The following is a 17,440-nucleotide window of genomic DNA, read 5'->3' on the forward strand; positions in this document are numbered from 1 at the left end:
GTAGAGAGAGAAAGTGGGAGGGAGGGAGGAGAGAGAGAGTTTAAAATGTCCAGAAAGCACCTACAAAGTGACGAGTGTCATTCTCCTTTAAAAATGTGTCCGTCACAAGCCCTCCCTTCTTGTCTTCCAGTCAGTATTTGTCAGGGGACGGGAATAACAAAAAATTATTCTGTGTAAACAAGATTACTATTGACAGACAACTGAAGCCTGTGCTTTCTTATTTATATACAGTGGAACATTGAGCAGCCTTGGGGGTCTCTAACACTAAGTACAAATGGTTTTTCTTCTGGGAATGTGGGAGGAGTGTGCATATGTCACAGACCAAATGCAGTGACTCAGTATTGGTGTGTCTGGGTAGCAACTGAAGTTAAATGCTTTTATTCTTTTGATAATAAGATATACATCTGGGAAATGTGAAAACGCCTTACTTTGTGAGATTGAGGTTTTAAAATCCATAGCAAACACTTGACCTGTCAGTTTTACATGCTGTTCTACCTCGTCCCATTCCAGTTTCATAGTCAACCTCCCCAAAGCTTGACTTACACGATTTAAGTTATTTGATGAAGGGCTGTTGAAATGACTATTTTCTTATAAATGAATAAGTATATTTGTTAAGACCATTCAGGAGGCAGAGAACATTACCAAACTTCTAGGCAATGTGTTCTGAACAGTAAATTATCAAATTAAGTGGCTTCCCTGGTAGCTCAGACAGTAGAGTATTTGCCTGCAGTTCAGGAGACCCAGGTTCAGTCCCTGGGTCAGGAAGATCCCCTGGAGGAGAAAATGGCAACACACTCCGGTCTTCTTGCCTGGAGAACCCCGTGGACAGAGGAGCCTGGCGGGCTACAGTCCATGGGGTAGAATAGAGTCAGATGCAACCGAGCAGCTAAGCACGCACGTACATAGTCCCTTCAAGTAAAGTATGTGTCCATGGGGAAACTAGATCTCCTTTTTCATTCTGTCTTTTGACATTTGCTCTACGTTTGTGAATTGTGTTTCTAAGCAGGATATTCTCTGTTTAGCTAGCATTTCAGGTATATGTCACTAGAACTTGTGTGATACTAATTAAAATGTTTGGTTAGGAAATTTCAAACTGTAAAGTTTATAATACTCACTTTAAATTTCGCTTTGTCACTCACTGTGTTTTTAACTGGAATGAAACACTTCCCAGCCAGAACATTTTGAACATGTTTTGTAAAATTTCAAATAATCATATCCTCAACAACTTGTATTAGAATTTGGCTGTGCCTATTAAAATGGTTTTCTAACATTGTGTTTTCACACATCATAACTCTCTGTGATTACTTGTTTATGATAGTGTAGTTTTCACATGACAAGATTTTGCCGTAAAGCGAACACTGTACATTTAATGTGGTTAAGCTCAGCAGGTCTTTAAGGGAACATTTATGTGTGAGACACTGTTGTGGGTTCATTGTCTATGAGAGGGATTCCAGGGTGAATAGAATATGATCTCTGCTCTTAGGTTGGTATGATTAGTGTCCAATCACAAAAAAATGCCACCTGTTGAGTATAACAGGAGAGGTGTAGAATAGTGTACTGGAAGTGTAGGGATGGGAGAAATATTTTAGAAAGTAGAGATGAGAGGAAGGAACACAGGACATTCAAAGCCATGGAAGCAATCAGGGAACATGAAGGTCTTAAAGAGTGTTGGACAGGCTTGGAAATTGGTTTATAACCTAAGTGAACCAGAATACAGATTAAATGAAAGAGGAGCAGAAAGTAAGTGGGGGAACTGGTTAAGGATCTTAGCCAGCAGAGTTCTCACATAACAACAAATTATTTCTTAAAGTAAATGGTGTACTTTTAATTTTAAAATACTTTGGACATAGCATAGAGGAATTTTGGACTTTATTCTTTAATGAACCATCAAAGGTTTTTTGAAAAATTCTGAGTTAATGTAATAGTAGCAACATCGTTCAGGATGTATTAGAAGGAAGGAAGATTTTAGACTGTTAAGAGATGAGCTAGATGGCCTCAATAATTAAGACAGGAATTAGGACTAACTCAGTGAGGAAGAAGGAGAAGGCAATAGCACCCCACCCCAGTACTCTTGCCTGGAAAATCCCATGGACGGAGGAGCCTGGTGCGCTGCAGTCCATGGGGTCGCACAGAGTCGAACACGACTGAGTGACTTCACTTTCACTTTTCACTTTCATGCATTGGAGACAGAAATGGCAACCCACTCCGGTGTTCTTGCCTGGAGAATCCCAGGGATGGGGGAGCCTGGTGGGCTGCCGTCTATGGGGTCGCACAGAGTTGGACACGACTGAAGCGACTTAGCAGCAGCAGCAGTGAGGAAGAAAGTAGGGACAAGTGCAGTGAACATTTCAGAGGCAGAGTTGACAGTTGAGTTGGAGGCAAGGGAGAAGTCCAGGATAAATCAGAAGTTTCAGATCTGGGTGACTGCAATATTGATAGGGTAATGTTGATAGAGGAATGATAAGAGGGAGAGTGGCTTTTGAATGATGATGCAAAGAAGTGTACAGAGTGTATTAGATAGTGGGAGGTGAATGTTTGAGAAGTACATGTTCTAAAAGTGGTCATTTTCAAACTATGTATTTTAAATTTTATTTTATTGAGTTATGTATATATGGTAGGTTTCTCCCATTTTAGTGTATAGTTCTATGAATTTTGAGAAGTGAACATATTCATCTAATCAGTGCCACAGTCAAGATAAGGACAGTTCCAGTACCCTAAAATCACCCCATGCCCCTATGCAGTCAGCCCCTCCCGTGCTCCCCCATCTCCTGACAACCACTGATCTCTCTTATATGCCTCTAGTTAAAACTGCATTTTAAAGAATTCTAAGGACCACCACAGGCTAAGAGATGCAGGTTCTGTCCCTGGGTTGGGCAGATCCTCTGGAGAAGGAACTAGCAACCCCCTTCAGTATTCTTGCCTTTGAGCATCCCGTGCACAGAGGAGCCTGGTGGGCTGTACAGTCCACGGGGTCGTAAAGAGTCAGATACGACTGAGCATGCGTGCATGAGCACTCACGAGGGCCCACCGAGGGTAGACTGAGATGATCATGAGGGCTGAGCACCCAGCCCCTAGCCTTCCTCCTTACTTCCTCTAGACAAATTCTGCTTCTCTGATTCATGCTTTATATATTGGCATTTTACTTAACATTTGGGGTGAGGTGGAAAAATTACATAACTAAATACTTGAAAACTATTATTCTACAGTCTAAATGATACCACTCTGAGCCACCAATATCTCTTACCTATAGTTTTGCAGGTGCCTCTGAGCAGATTTCTCTGCTTTGACCTTTGCCCACTATAGTCTCTTCTCAACAGAACAGTCCATAAGATCCTTTTCAATGTAGATTAGATCATATTGTCTCAAAACCTCATAATGACTCCCCCTTTAGTGAGAGTAAAGGCAAGTCCTGAGGACTGACCTAGAAGGCCATCCTTTCTCCTGTTGACTCGCCAGCCCTCTCTCTTTCCACTCTCCTCTCTGCTTCTCTGTCTGTGCTCATCATACTGGCCTCCCTTCTGTTCCTAAAACAGTGAGCCATGCAGTCACTTTAGGGACCTTTGCCTTATCTTTTATTTTGTTTTTTGATTGAATTAAAAGTCACGTAACATCATACTAACCATTTTAAGGCTTAAAGTGTGTACATCAGTGGTATTTAGTACCTTTTCAGTGAGTAACCATCACCGCTATCTAGCTCTGAAACCTTTTCATCACCGTCAAATGAGACCATGTATATACTAAATGTTCCCTCCCACTTCTTCATTTCCCCATCCCTGGCAACCACTAAGTTGCTTTCTATCTGTATGGATTTCCCTGTTCTGGACATTTCATATAAACAGAATCATATAATGTGTGACCTTTCGTGTCTGGTTTCTTTCACTTTCACATCATGTTTTCAGGGTACATCCATGTTGTAGCCTGCTTTAGTACTTCGTTCCTTTTTATGGCTGAATAACATTCCATTGTGGATATATCATTTTTTTGTTCATCCATTTATTCTTTCATGAACAAATTCATTTATGGGTTATTTCTGCCTTTCACCTCTTGTGAAAGTGCTGCTTTAGCATATATTACAGTATTTGTTTGAATATGTATTTTCAGTTCTTTTCAGTATATACCTAGGAGTGGGACTGTGTGTGAGTCTGTGTGTGCGCATGCTCAGCCGTGTCTGACTCTTTGCAACCCTGTGGACGGTAGCCCACCAGGCTCTTCTGTCCGTGAAATTTTCCAGGTAAGAATACTGAAGTGGGTTGCCATTTCCTTCTTCAGGGGATCTTCCCAACTCAAGGATTGAACCCATGTCTCGAGTCTCCTGCATTTGCAGCAGATTCAAGCCCAGGAGTGGCATTGCTGAGTCATAATTCTATGTCTAACTCTTTGAGGACCCACCAAACTGTTTTCCATAGCAGCTGAGCCATTTTCCATTCCCACTAGCACTTTCCTTTGTTTTTACATCTTCATCTTCAAGTTTTCACTCAGGCTTCACCTTCTGAATGAGATACACTGATCACCCTATTGGTCCTGTAATCAGCTTCTGTCCCCACTCTGGCCTTATTATCCTTCTTTCCCCCCTTTCTTCTATTTGCATATTTCCATAATGTGGTCTCTTCTTTTAGACACATGCAGTAATGTTTCATTATACTTAGTACTACCTCTTATACACAGAAACTCTTACTCTTTCCTAAATCATAGAACCTGCTCACCTCAGCAGTCCATCAGACACCTGTCATTGCATGGGTATGCAGAGTTAGTCTTAGAAAAAGTATATTGCACATGTTAATTAAAACTTAGTGCACAGTGCTTGAGAACCTTGCTTTATCATCTGTTGAATAACAGGGTTGAAACGTCATGATTTGGAACTTGTTTGTTGATTGGCTTTCCTTCAAAGGCTTCTCACAAGTGTAGCAAATGATACATGATTTTCATACTTTAAAATGCTAATTATATTTGTCAGCCTAGAGACATTAACCTATATGGGAGGGTTATGTGTTGAATTGGAACGGGATCCTAAAATCTGTTTGTGTTAAAAATGGTCAAGAAAGTCTCTTGTGTCTGTAGCACAGCTGGAGAGTAAGGGCATGGCTGTATGCAAGCCGCTTCCCTAAGTCTGTCTTCTGTAAGGTAAAAAGTGAGAAAGTGCATTTTACAGGAGATTGGCCCCAGCTAACTCCACAGAACACAAAGACTAGGTATAATCTCAGGAAACCTGGGGAGTTCAGGCTGGTGTCTAGGCTCAAGCCTGACTGCCTCCCTGCACCTACCCTCAGATGTGGTCTGAGTAGCAGCAGGAGGAGTAGCTTTAACCTTCAGTTTATAACCTCCTTTTAAATAGGTTTCCTGGCATGAGCGTCTTTGTTCTTAGAAGCTTGACATTTGATTTGCTTATTTACTTTTGCATTTTTTTCATACTACTTTCTTTTCTTAACTCAAGAAGCAATTGAGATCATTGTCTTTCCAAAAACATTCAATGCTGTCTTTGCCAATTTGCCGAGACTTGAGCTTCCCAGGTGGGTTCGATCCCCGGTCAGGAAGATCCCCTGAAGGAGGGCATGGCAACCCGCCCCACTGTTCTTGCCTGGAGAATCCCATGGACAGAGGAGCCTGTCAGTCTATGGTCCATAGGGTCGCAAAGAGTCAGACACGCAAAGAGTCAGACACGACTGAGCGACTTAGCACACAGCACGTGGATATTCTCAGTTGTGCAGTGATGTCCGTGGATTATTTGGCAGCAAAATTTTAAGATATTTTGAAGTTCTGAAGAGGTAAAAGTTTTAGTTGTGGTGTTGGTTTTCTTTCTGTGTAATCCAAATCTCAAAATAGAACTCAAAGATTGTTCATCTATTTTATGGAAAGAAAACAGAATTGATAGGAAAAAAGTTAAAGGGAAGTCCCCACATTTTGGAAACAGAGAGCAAGGTCAAGGGCTAATTAGTGCCTCCTCAGCTTCCTGAACAATGAGAGAGGAAGCAGGAATTGGTGGGTTCATTCTTTCAAGGAGTTTTGCTAATATGTTGACAAGGCTCCCCCTACTCTACTTGACAGAATGAGTACTTAACCAGAAAAGCAAGAAACCTGTCTTTATAATTTTTTTAAGTTTATTTCATGATCTGAATATCTCTTTCATACTGTTTGAGTATCTGATTTTTAAAAAAGAAGCAATGGGATGAGGGGTGTAGATTTCAGACAGAGCTGATCTCTTTGTTCCCACAGACGCTTCATAATCTATTTATGTCCATTTGTGACTCTCTCTGCCCATTTCTGAACCCTCTGCAGTCACTGATCGATTTATAATCCTCATATCCTTCCAGAGTCCCTTGCTTGTTGTAGGCCCACACTGAGACAGGGATGAAAGAAAATGTCAGAAGCCATGGAAACCAACCCGGTTCAGAGAGGCTGTTCTCTTCCCTATCACAGAGCACTTGAGAAAATTAATTCCTGTTGTATAGTAAAAATCTCCGTAAACACTGTAGTTATCATGATCCTGGGGCAATCATATAGAAATTTGTCCTTTTTGTGTGTTTGTTGTTATTGTTTGTCTGCGAGACACAGACTAAGTTTCCGTTGTTTGAGTTTAGATGAGATGAGTTACAGGAAACATGAAATGTGATGCACTGTGACTGTTTTTTTCTTGAGTGATCTTTCTTTAACAGAAGCAGACCTTGGCAAGATTTGTTGCAAGATAGCCGTATACTAATAGGTAGAAACAGAAATGACTATGAAAACCAGATGTTTTGTCTGGGCCTGTCTTCAGAAACAGGATTTCAGTGTTGGCATATATCATTTTTCTCTTGTTTACCCACACTGATTAAAGGGCATTTATCTAGTGGTGTGCACAATTGCTGTGTGCGGGACTCATTTGCATGCTCTTACCACGACGGTTTCTACACAACGTGATATTTCTGTTGGCAATTTAAGGTTATTACTTCAGAAACTGTCATACTGGAAGTCCAGGATGTGAGCAATATTTATTTTTATTTAAAATTACTAGGGGGATTTGTTAGACAAAACCTAGTTTCCTGACATTGACAAGAGGCTTTCTAGAGTTTCTCCCTAATTTTCAAAGACATATTTGTATTACACATGCATCTTAACTTGTGGTCATTGTAGGATTTTATTTGCTTTAATTTAGAAAATTCCAGGCTTATTTTATTTTGTCTTTGCAGGACTCTAAACTCCTCTCCTTTGAAAATCTCCAAAAGATCTTATTTGCGGTTATGATCCTAGACAGATTTGGTTTGTTTTAGAATCTAAACCATTGAAATGAAGGGGAAGAAAGAGTTCCTGATACAGTTTTTATTTTATTCTGTTTTAATATTGTGCAGCCTGATTTCTGGTACATTTTCCCCACAGGTTCATATCCAGCCTTCCGAGTGGCACCGGGCAATTTTTCTCCCCCAGGCCTGGCTCGCGTATATGACTCGTGCTTATCATGCCATTTTACAGGTAATGAAATCATGGGATGGCTTGCTTTAAAGCCTATCTCTTTTTAAAGTTTTACTGCAAATATGTATTTAATGTAAAAGCACTTAGGAAAATAGCATTATCAAAAATGCAGCTGTTTTCTTCTTTCTGACTTATAGTAATGCAAATCTGTGGCATCTAGAAAAATGGTACAGATGAATCTATTTGCAGGGCAGGAATAGAGACACAGACTAAAGAATGGACATGTGGATTCAGGCAGGGAACGGGAGGGTGGGACAAATTGGGAGATTAGGTTTGACATATATACCCTACCATGTGTGACATAGGTGGCTAGTGGAAAGCTGTTTTATTGCACAGGGAGCTCAGCTGAGTGCTCTGTGATGACCAAGAGAAGTTGGATGATGGTAGGTTAGAGGGAGGCTCAAGAGGGATGGGAAATATATATACATATAGCTGATTCACTTCATTGTACAGCAGAAACAAACATGTTTTAAAGTGATTGCTGCTAAGTCCCTTCAGTCGTGTCCAACTCTGTGCGATCCCATAGATGGCAGCCCACCAGGTTCCCCCATCCCTGGGATTCTCCAGGCAAGAACACTGGAGTGGGTTGCCATTTCCTTCTCCATTTAAATCCTTTAAAGTGATTATACTCCAATAAAAAATGCAATGGTTATTGTTGCTCATAAAGGAATGTGAAGCATACATATATAACTGCACTTAAATTTTAAATGTGATGCCCCCCCACATGTGTGTTCCATCCAGAGCTCCCTCTTGAAAGCTGCTCTCCTGTGTCCTGCTGCTTGGTGAATGTCTGTTATTGTGCCTGATGTGCCCCATGGCTGGCCCACAGCACCTCAACTTGAGTACATCCCAGACTGAGTTATCATCTTGTACCTGCCCCCTCTCCACCTAGACTTGCTTATGTCTCCAGCTTTATGTCTTCACCCTTCCCCTGCATTTTCAACCTTGCTCAATTTCTTTGTTTTCCTAAACACAGCATGTCTTCCCTAACCTCTTAATTTTTTAGTTCCCCAACCAGGGATCGAACCTAGGCCCCCTGCATTGGGAATGTAGGGTCTTAGCCACTGGACCACCAGGGAAGTATACCCTAACCGTTTGACTTTTACCTACACTGTTCTTCTATTGCAGGCACTGCTACTTCCCTTTGCCTAGTCAAGGCTCTTCTGTAGCTTTTCCCTTTTTGTCAAATTCCAGGAGTAAGTTTCACTTTGTATGTATAGTTAGTCATGGTGGTTTAAGGGGCACATGTTGGAATGGCAAATTTCTACTTGTTCTTTGTAGTTTTATCTGTGTGCCTCCCCTCTCCCCCCAGGGTTGTCTGCCCCTCGCATATGTTTCCTTAGAACCCACCCTTCCCTTTAGAAGCCCTCATCACCTCATTATGTGTCCAGGGTCTCCCTCCAGTTGTCTTTCTTCCTTACAGTCAGAAGCTGTTTTCCTATCTGTTGTCTCTCCAGAACCTGACATGTCTAAAACATAGTAGGTACTCACTAAATAAATGAATTATGCTTAATTTGACTTCTTTTATTCCAATAATATTGTAAGTTATAGTTTATGAATTTCAAAAATTAGAAATAATTTTAACCAGTTTGGGAATATATAAACATTTAACAATATGAGGAAAAAAAAAAACAAACTACTAACTTAATCCTTTTTCCTAGCTTAAAATTCATTGTTAAGGATGATAGGAAAAAAAAAAATCTAAATTACTTAAGAAATTGATGGCCCCAAATAAGATTTTCATGAAGTCTTCAGAAATAAGGTGTTGTGGTTAAATATAACAGGTGCCCTCAACCTCCGGGATCTAATGCCTGATGATCTGAGGTGGAGCTGATGTAATAATAATAGAAATAAAGTACACAATAAATAGAATGTGCTTGAATCATCCCAAGACCACCTTCCTCCTACCTTCTGGTCCATGAAAAGATTGTTTTCCACGAAACTGGTCTCTAGTGCCCAATAGGTTGGGGACCACTGTCCTAAAGGATGGAGGTGGGGCCAGAGGAATGACCAAGCATCTCAGCACTCATATTTGCATCTTAAAACCTTGCTACAACATATTCAGTCTTTGATGCTTTAATAGAGGATGTACTCCAATACAGGCACCTGGAAGCAGCAAGAATAACTCCTTCTCCTGCAGAATGTCCTGAGAATTTTATTTAGCTCTTAGCATAAGGAAGGTCAAATAGGACAGGATTGTGGTATAACATGGGCATCCCTGGTGGCTCAGGCAGTAAAGTATCTTCTGCAATGCAGGACACCCAGGTTTGATCCCTGGGTTGGGAAAATCCTCTGGAGAAGGGAATGGCAACCCACTCTAGTATTCTTACCTGGAGAATCCCATGGACAGGGGAGCCTGGCAAGCTACAGTCCATGGGGTCGCAAAGGGTTGTACCCAACTGAGCAGCTAAGCATACACTCATGGTATATAATATGCAGATGACAAGCAATTGATTTTTTTAAAAATACTCTATGGTTTCCTTTTCATAATAAGACCTTTAATAAATGACTAGTGTCTGCCCACCAACATGTAACATTTAGTATTTCAATTCATCTTTACAGAAGCCCTTTGAAGTAGGTATTGTTAACCTCATGTAGAATGGGATTATAGATGGGAAAGCAGGGTTAGCAGGAAAGCAAAGCAAACAGCACACAACCCAACAGTCAGTAAATGAGAGAACTAGAACTTAACTTGGATTTGTCTGATTCCAGAGCCACAGCCTTTGCCACCATGTCATGCTTTTTCCCTAATACCATCATTGTGTGCCTCTGTCTCTTTGCAACTCTATGGACTGTCGTCCGCCAGGCTCCTCTGTCCATGGGGTTTCCCAGGCAAGAATACTAGAGTGGGTTGCCATTTCCTTCTGCAGGGGAGTCTTCCCTATTCACAGATAAAACTCAGGTCTCCTGCTTTGGCAAGCTGATTCTTTGCCACCGAGCCACCTGGGCAGCCCAACACCATCATTAGTTGTTACAAATAATGCAAATTGGTTTAATATTTTCGAGATCAATTTATGAAAATCCAGCTGAGTATTTGTAATAATACAGGTCAATTTTTCTGCCTTTTCTATTGTTGTTGGTGACAGTATGTATCTTTATATATATTTATTTATCAATTAAAATCTCTTTCCTTTGGATTTCTAATAAGTCTAGTTCCATTGAGAATTGGTGATTAAGAGGTGAAACTCAAAGTAGGGGCTGTAAAAAAATTTTCAGTATTATTTTAAAAGTAAAGCCATCTCGTACACAGGGTTATTGTTATCATCTTTCTAAATTCCATATACGTTAGTATACTGTATATGTATGGAACAGTCTTATGGACTCTGTGGGAGAGGGAGAGGGTGGGAAGATTTGGGACAATGGCATTGAAACATGTAAAATATCATGTATGAAACGAGATGCCAGTCCAGGTTCAATGCACGATCCTGGATGCTTGGGGCTGGTGCACTGGGACGACCCAGAGGGATGGTATAGGGAGGGAGGAGGGAGGAGGGTTCAGGATGGGGAGCACATGTATACCTGTGATGGATTCATTTTGATATTTGGCAAAACTAATACAATTATGTAAAGTTTAAAAATAAAATAAAATTTAAAAAAATTAAAAAATTAAAAAATAAAAACATTTTCCTCATAAAAAAAAATAAAAATAAAAAATAAAAGTAAATCCATGCTCTATAGGCTATCAGTATTATTTGATAGGCTGATGCATTTTAAGTGTTCAACAGGTTGTTTTTTTTTTTTTTTTTAATAAGCCCACACACTTAAATAGAATTTACAGGATCTTAGAAGAATTAGAGCGACTGCCAAACTCCTCATCTATATCAAGAATTTCCGTCCTGGAGGATAGCTCTTTGGTACAGAAGGCGTAGTTACTTCCATCTGGTGCTAGACATGTTTTGTAGACTAGAGCATCATTTAGAGGAGCCATGTTTTATTCAATAAGCCTAGGAGACACTCTGAAAGGTACATGCTGCATTATTTCCTGGAGGTTGACTGTAATGTGAATAAGTTTGCAATTTGAACACTTCTAGTGGCTTTCGCTTGGGCATCAGCTTCTAGCCTCATCTAATTTTCCACAAGAACATGGAATTTTGAATTATAAGCGTATCAAAGTGATTGACATGGGGAGGTATTTGAATTTCTTGCCATGAAGTTGAAAAATGCAGCTACAGTTTGACTGACAATTTTGAGTCCATTTTGGTAAGGTGCCATCCAGTCGACTTGACCTTGCTCCTTTTGAGAGATGCTAAGGAGGTTAAGGTTTCCAACCTTTGTGTAAAGGGTCCTTAGGGATTATGACTATGACCTCAGACAGGACAGAGGGGTTAAAAATAGGTTGACTGAAGATACTTGTTTCCTGCATTGGTCAGCTGGCCACATAATAATCTGAAGTCAAAACCAGTCAGGAATTGTGACTACTAGTAAATCACTCTTTGACCATTTGTAAAGGTTGTTTTCAGTGTGCAAGTTTAGAATTAGGCAAACTTGCTCACTGTAATCAGCAAGTTGTAGTTACACAGGCTGAGGGTGTTTTGTTTTTTTTTTTTTTTAAGGAAGATGAATAGATAAATTAATAATTGAAATCTACAGGCCATCCAAAAATCTCAGTTCAAGGGATCATTTCAGCCTTTTCTCTCCCAATGAGTGTTTGCCCCACCTCACCCCTCTTCTTAACCATAGCTGTTAACCAGAAGCAGAGGAGACTGAGTTAAATGCCACTGGATCTCGTATCAGTAGGTGAAGAATTGGATGGCAAAGTGGGTCTGAATAAATAGCCTAACATTGACTGGGTGGAAGGAGTTAGAGACATTTCAGAAGAGAAGATTGAGAAGAACTGAAACTCTGAGAAAGGAATAATGAAAAATGTACTTAGTCACAATAGAGTTGTACTGATTTATGGCTACAGGAGAGATCAGAAAAGTAGACCTTCTAAAGAGGCTGCACGTATGTGGGCCTTTTTGTGTTTTGTTTATTTCTGAACGATTTTTAACCTTTTAATTTCTTATCTTTTATGGAAAGCATTATGGAACGTAAATATTTTAGGAGGAAAGAGGAATGATTTAAGAAGCATAATAAACAGAGGTAGGCAATAGGCATGATTTTCTGTTTTGCTTACCCTCTTAGAAGGCTACAATCAATATTAAATATTAATGTCTTCCCAGTTTGACCATCTCTGATACCTTGCTCCAAGAGACAGAGGGAGAATGAAAAGGTCAGAATTCTATCATTGGAAACACAGAGGCGGGGATGGACACTGACTGAAGTAAATAAAAACTATGAAGGACGTGAACAGAATGCCCACCAGATCTCAGTGTGCTGAACTGGTGAGCCCCAGGGCACTGTGTGCTGGAGGTTGTGCAAAATACAGCGCCTCCTTAGCTGGATAAATTGTCCTTGTCCTTGTCAATGAGCTTACAGGCTAGTAACAAGAGTGTATAAGAGAAATACAGGGACATGCAACTGTATAGTCTGGATATTACATTTTGGGGAACTTTTTACTCTTTGAGAGTATGCAGATTAAAACTATGAATTACTTCAAGAAGGTTTTATATACATATATATTCATGAGAGAATAGCTTATAAGAAGATAATAAGGGGGATTTGTTTTCTACAGCAGACCTGATAATGGTAGTAATTATTCCCAGTCACTATACTAAATAGACACTTTTTCACATTATTTAATGTGATACTGTAATGCCATAAGTCAGGTGTTTGCTATATTTACAAATGGAAACTGAAGCTTGGAGAGGTGAAGTGACTTGCCCAAATTTACACAGCACACAAATAGAAATGCCATTAGGTCAGGACGTCATGATTTCAGAACCCACATCCTTAACCTAAAGCTGTATTGCTTCCCTCTCTAGAATGTATAGAGAGATACGTTTTTCTTCTGTAGAGCACATCCTACAACTCTAAAATCAACAAGAAAGATCAACCAATAGAAAAATGAACAGAATAAGAAACCCGAATAGTCTTTAAACATTTGGAAAGATGCTTAATCTCAGTAAATAGTAAAATGAAAATTAAAATTGTAATGGGCCCCATTTTCACACTCCCCAAAATGGTAAGAATGTAAAAGCCCGACAATCCCAAATGCTGTCAAGGATGTGAGATAGCCAGAAATCGTTTACTGCTGCTAAGTCACTTCAGTCGTGTCCGACTCTCCGCAACCCCATAGACAGCAGCGCACCAGGCTTCCCCATCCCCGGGATTCTCCAGGCAAGAACACTGGAGTGGGTTGCCATTTCCTTCTCCAATGCATGAAAGTGAAAAGTGAAAGTGAAGTCGCTCAGTTGTGTCCAACTCTGTGCGACCCCATGGACTGCCGCCTACCAGGCTCCTCCGTCCATGGGATTTTCCAGGCAAGAGTACTGGAGTGGGGTGCCATCGTTTACCATTAGTGGGAACAAAAGCAACACAAACACTCCTGAAAACAGTTTAGTATTACTCTGTAATGCATACTAATAAGTTCTTGTTTGATTCAAGGTATATCAATAAACCAGAATTTTAACTACATTTAAATAATTTAACTGGTGATGCAGGAAAGGGGAAAGCATCTGATCAAAATAATTGAGTGTAAAAAAAATAAAACAGAAAATAAATATTTGAAGGTTTTGCCTTTAACAGGTTGATGATATTAACTATATATATATGTATATATATATATATTTTTTTTTTGGCCTGGTACTGGTTGAGAATTATGTCTGTAAGTTGAGTCAAGAAATAGAAAATGTAGTGTGCAACTGTTTGATAATAATTTTTGTTACACCTTACCTAAATCTTAAGTATTATGTACTTCTTACTCATTTTCTAACCATTCTGTTGTAATGGTGGTAATCCAATCTCGGTATTGTGTCAGGTCAAATTAGCAGCTGCTGACACAGTCAGATTATTACTATATGGAGGATTTGTTGAATGGGACCTATGAACTTCAAATCTGCTTTTAATAGATATCCCAACATTTAATGCTCTGCACTAAATTTGCCAAATATACAACTGCTCCAGGATATACTTATTTGGTGAATGTGGAAATCCCTAGCAGTCATATAATTCTCTCTCCTTACACATCCTCTGTCATAATCTGCTATCTTATCAGGAACACCTAAGGCTACTTGGGAAAGGATCCATCTGTTACCTAAGTGTTTTCCAAAGAAATTTTAACATCATTTTGGCCATAGAGTTTGCATGCTGATGGATGCTGTGCTTTTTGCAGGGAAGGATAGGAGAACTGGATTTGCAGTTAAAACATGGAAAAGAAGGACCTGAAGAGGTGCAGTACAAAAAAAACACAGCCTGGCTCTGGTAAGGGATGGCTTTCTGTGCTCATTATTTGTCATGGGAAATGAACTGTGAAGGAGAAGGGAACTACCTTTAAAGACTTAAATATTGGAATTTTAACTTCTCTATGAGCCTAAGTGGGCAATGGCCAAAGATGTGATGGATGTATTTTCCATCTTCTCCCCAGATAAAAGAAGGAGAGCTTTATTCATGAGTTTTATATATTTTTATTGTTTTCTTAAGCAGTGTGGAAATGGTTTGTTTTTCCCTTTTTTCCCTATAATTGATTATTTTACATGCTTTTGAATAAAGGTTGAGTATTTTTCTCACTCATTTAGTGAAAGAATACCTTCTGCTGCCCTGCTCTTCCCTCCTCAACACATCTTCATTACTAGGCACAACTTTACCATGTTAAGACTGTAATTTCTTTGGCAGACATCCCCCAGTGAATTCCCACTATATTATCTAGAAATGTGTAAGTGCTGGCACATTAAAAGCAGTTTAAAGTGTTACATAGGTTGGGATGAATATCTTGTCAGATTAATGTTACAGCAGCCTAAATCTAAGTAAAGTGCCCAGAATCTAATAAATAACTTTGCTTGTAGCCACAGATTTCTTTAATATAAAAATCTGTTCAAAGGTTACTTGGGTTTCAGTTTTTAATTTACTAACAATTGGCATATGTAGAAAAGCAGAAGCTGTGTGTGTGTGTGTGTACTCGCATGTTTAAATAATTCTATTCTGTTATATTTCCCAGATTCATTTTAAAAATAGCCATGCAGTTTAAAACATTATGACATTGGATTTAAGATTAGAGATTAAGCATTTGGATTTTGCTTCCTATTTGCTATTTTCCTTTACACATAGTTTTAGTTTCATCTGAAAATGATAATCTGGGGAGTGGTATGTTAGCTATACTTTTCCAAATATACACGGTGACATATGGAATCAAGGATGTGAGAGAGAAATGGAAGTCAAGGATAACTCTAAGATTTTGACTGTGAATAAGTAAAAGTATGGCATTCTCATTTACTAAGATAGAGAAAACTACAGAAAAACAGATCTATCTAGAGTAGAAATTAGATTTGAGACATGCTAACTCTGAGATGCCTAATTAGACCTACAGTTTGGAGGTATCAAGTAGGTTGTTGACTATGAGTCTAGAGTTCAGGGTGAGTTCAGGGCTGGATGTATAAATTTTGGAATCATCAGCATATCGACTGCATTTAAAATCAAGATGCTGGATGAGGTCATCTAGGGAATGAGCAAAGACAGAGAAAAAGTCAGAGGACTGAGCCCTGGAGCACTTCAACATTTAGAAGGCAGATGAAGAGGGAGCCAATAAAGCAGATGGAACATTAGTGATCGGTACTGTAGGAGGAAAACTAAGAGAGAATGGAATCTGAAAAGTCACCTTAAAAGCTTAAGGAAGAAAGTGTTTCAAGAGAAGAGCAATCAGTTGTGTCAGATACGGCTCTGAGACTGTGAAAGATGGAGACTGAGAGTTGAGCATTAGATTGGCCTCTTGACAGTCATTGTTAACCAAGAAGGAGCTGTTTTGTAGGGACAAAAGCCAAATTATAGAAGGGTTTAGAGAGAATGGAAGGAGGTAAACTTGAGTCCTAAGTATAAACTGTTCTTTTAAGTGAGTTCTGAGGTGTGAGATGCAGTGAAATGGGGCAATAGCTGGAGGGCTTCTTTTCCTAAGATGGTAGATGTTATAGTGTGTTCAGGAGCTACGGGGAGTAAGGCAAGTGGAGAAGGAAGAATTGGTGATGTGGCAGAGAAGGGAGCGTAGGGAGGGGGAGGGATCTCGTGGAGGCTGTCGCCCTGTGTAGAAGTACAGGCAGGTCATCACGTGTAAATATTTCATGTTGACCAATAGAAGAATACACTGAACGCACTATACTCCATTTAGGAAGGCCAAGATTGGACAGTATGTTTTAGAGAAGTTTATTGTCAAATGGTTTTATAAAGTACAAGTTTAAGGATCATTCTGCAACTATCTGAAGAAGTTGGCTCTTAAGAATGACTCATTCTGAGAGTGCTGGATAGCTTTTATTTTAAATGCAACTACTTATAAATGCAAATATAATTTATATTTGCAAAATATTTATATAGTTATAAAAACTTTAAATTTATGAAACTCAATGTGTATAGTGAAAATATTTATGATATCCTCTTCATAATATAAATTTGTCAATGATTGTTCTTCACTTTATCTTAAGACTCTTACATGAAAAAAAATCCTATGAATATTTGAATTGAACATACCTTCCTTTTAAATCCATAAATGTAGTTTTTTTAGTTCAACTTTATAACCATGTTTTTTTTTAAATTGAGATATGATTGACATATAAAATTATATTAGTTTCATGTATATTGTAACCAACATTTAAAATTTTATTTTATATACATACATAGTGATAATGCTATTATGTATAATTTGGGAGTAATAAATTCTTGTCTTGATGAGCTCCTGTGTAGAAAAGAAAGACTGTCTTGTTCAGGCTTCTGTAACAAAAATATCATAGACCAGATGGCTTAAACAATAGAAATTCATTTCCCACAGTTATAGGAGCTGGGAAGCCCTAGATCAAGGTGACAGCCCACATGGTGCTGGTGAAGCCCTGCTTCCTAAGTTTGCTGATGGGCTGTCATCTCCTTGTAGCTTCACTTGGTGGAGAGCAGAGAGAAAGCAAGCCCTCTGGTCTGTCTT

At 39.3% G+C, this 17,440-nt stretch overlaps 1 protein-coding gene across 3 annotated transcripts in view; it reads left to right on the forward strand.

Moving 5' to 3' along the window:
- Positions 1 to 17,440, forward strand: part of FOCAD (focadhesin) — a 295,859-nt gene that overhangs the window by 204,183 nt on the left and 74,236 nt on the right. For all 3 annotated transcript variants that reach the window (XM_010857081.1, XM_010857080.1, XM_010857079.1), the window contains 2 exons: positions 7,351 to 7,443; positions 14,657 to 14,745. In XM_010857081.1, coding sequence (XP_010855383.1) covers positions 7,351 to 7,443; positions 14,657 to 14,745 — 182 coding nt within the window. The remainder of the gene's footprint in view (positions 1 to 7,350; positions 7,444 to 14,656; positions 14,746 to 17,440) is intronic.

The sequence above is a fragment of the Bison bison genome, unplaced genomic scaffold (genome assembly GCF_000754665.1).
Source record: "Bison bison bison isolate TAMUID 2011002044 unplaced genomic scaffold, Bison_UMD1.0 scf7180017864376, whole genome shotgun sequence".
NCBI classification, from domain to species: domain Eukaryota; kingdom Metazoa; phylum Chordata; class Mammalia; order Artiodactyla; family Bovidae; genus Bison; species Bison bison.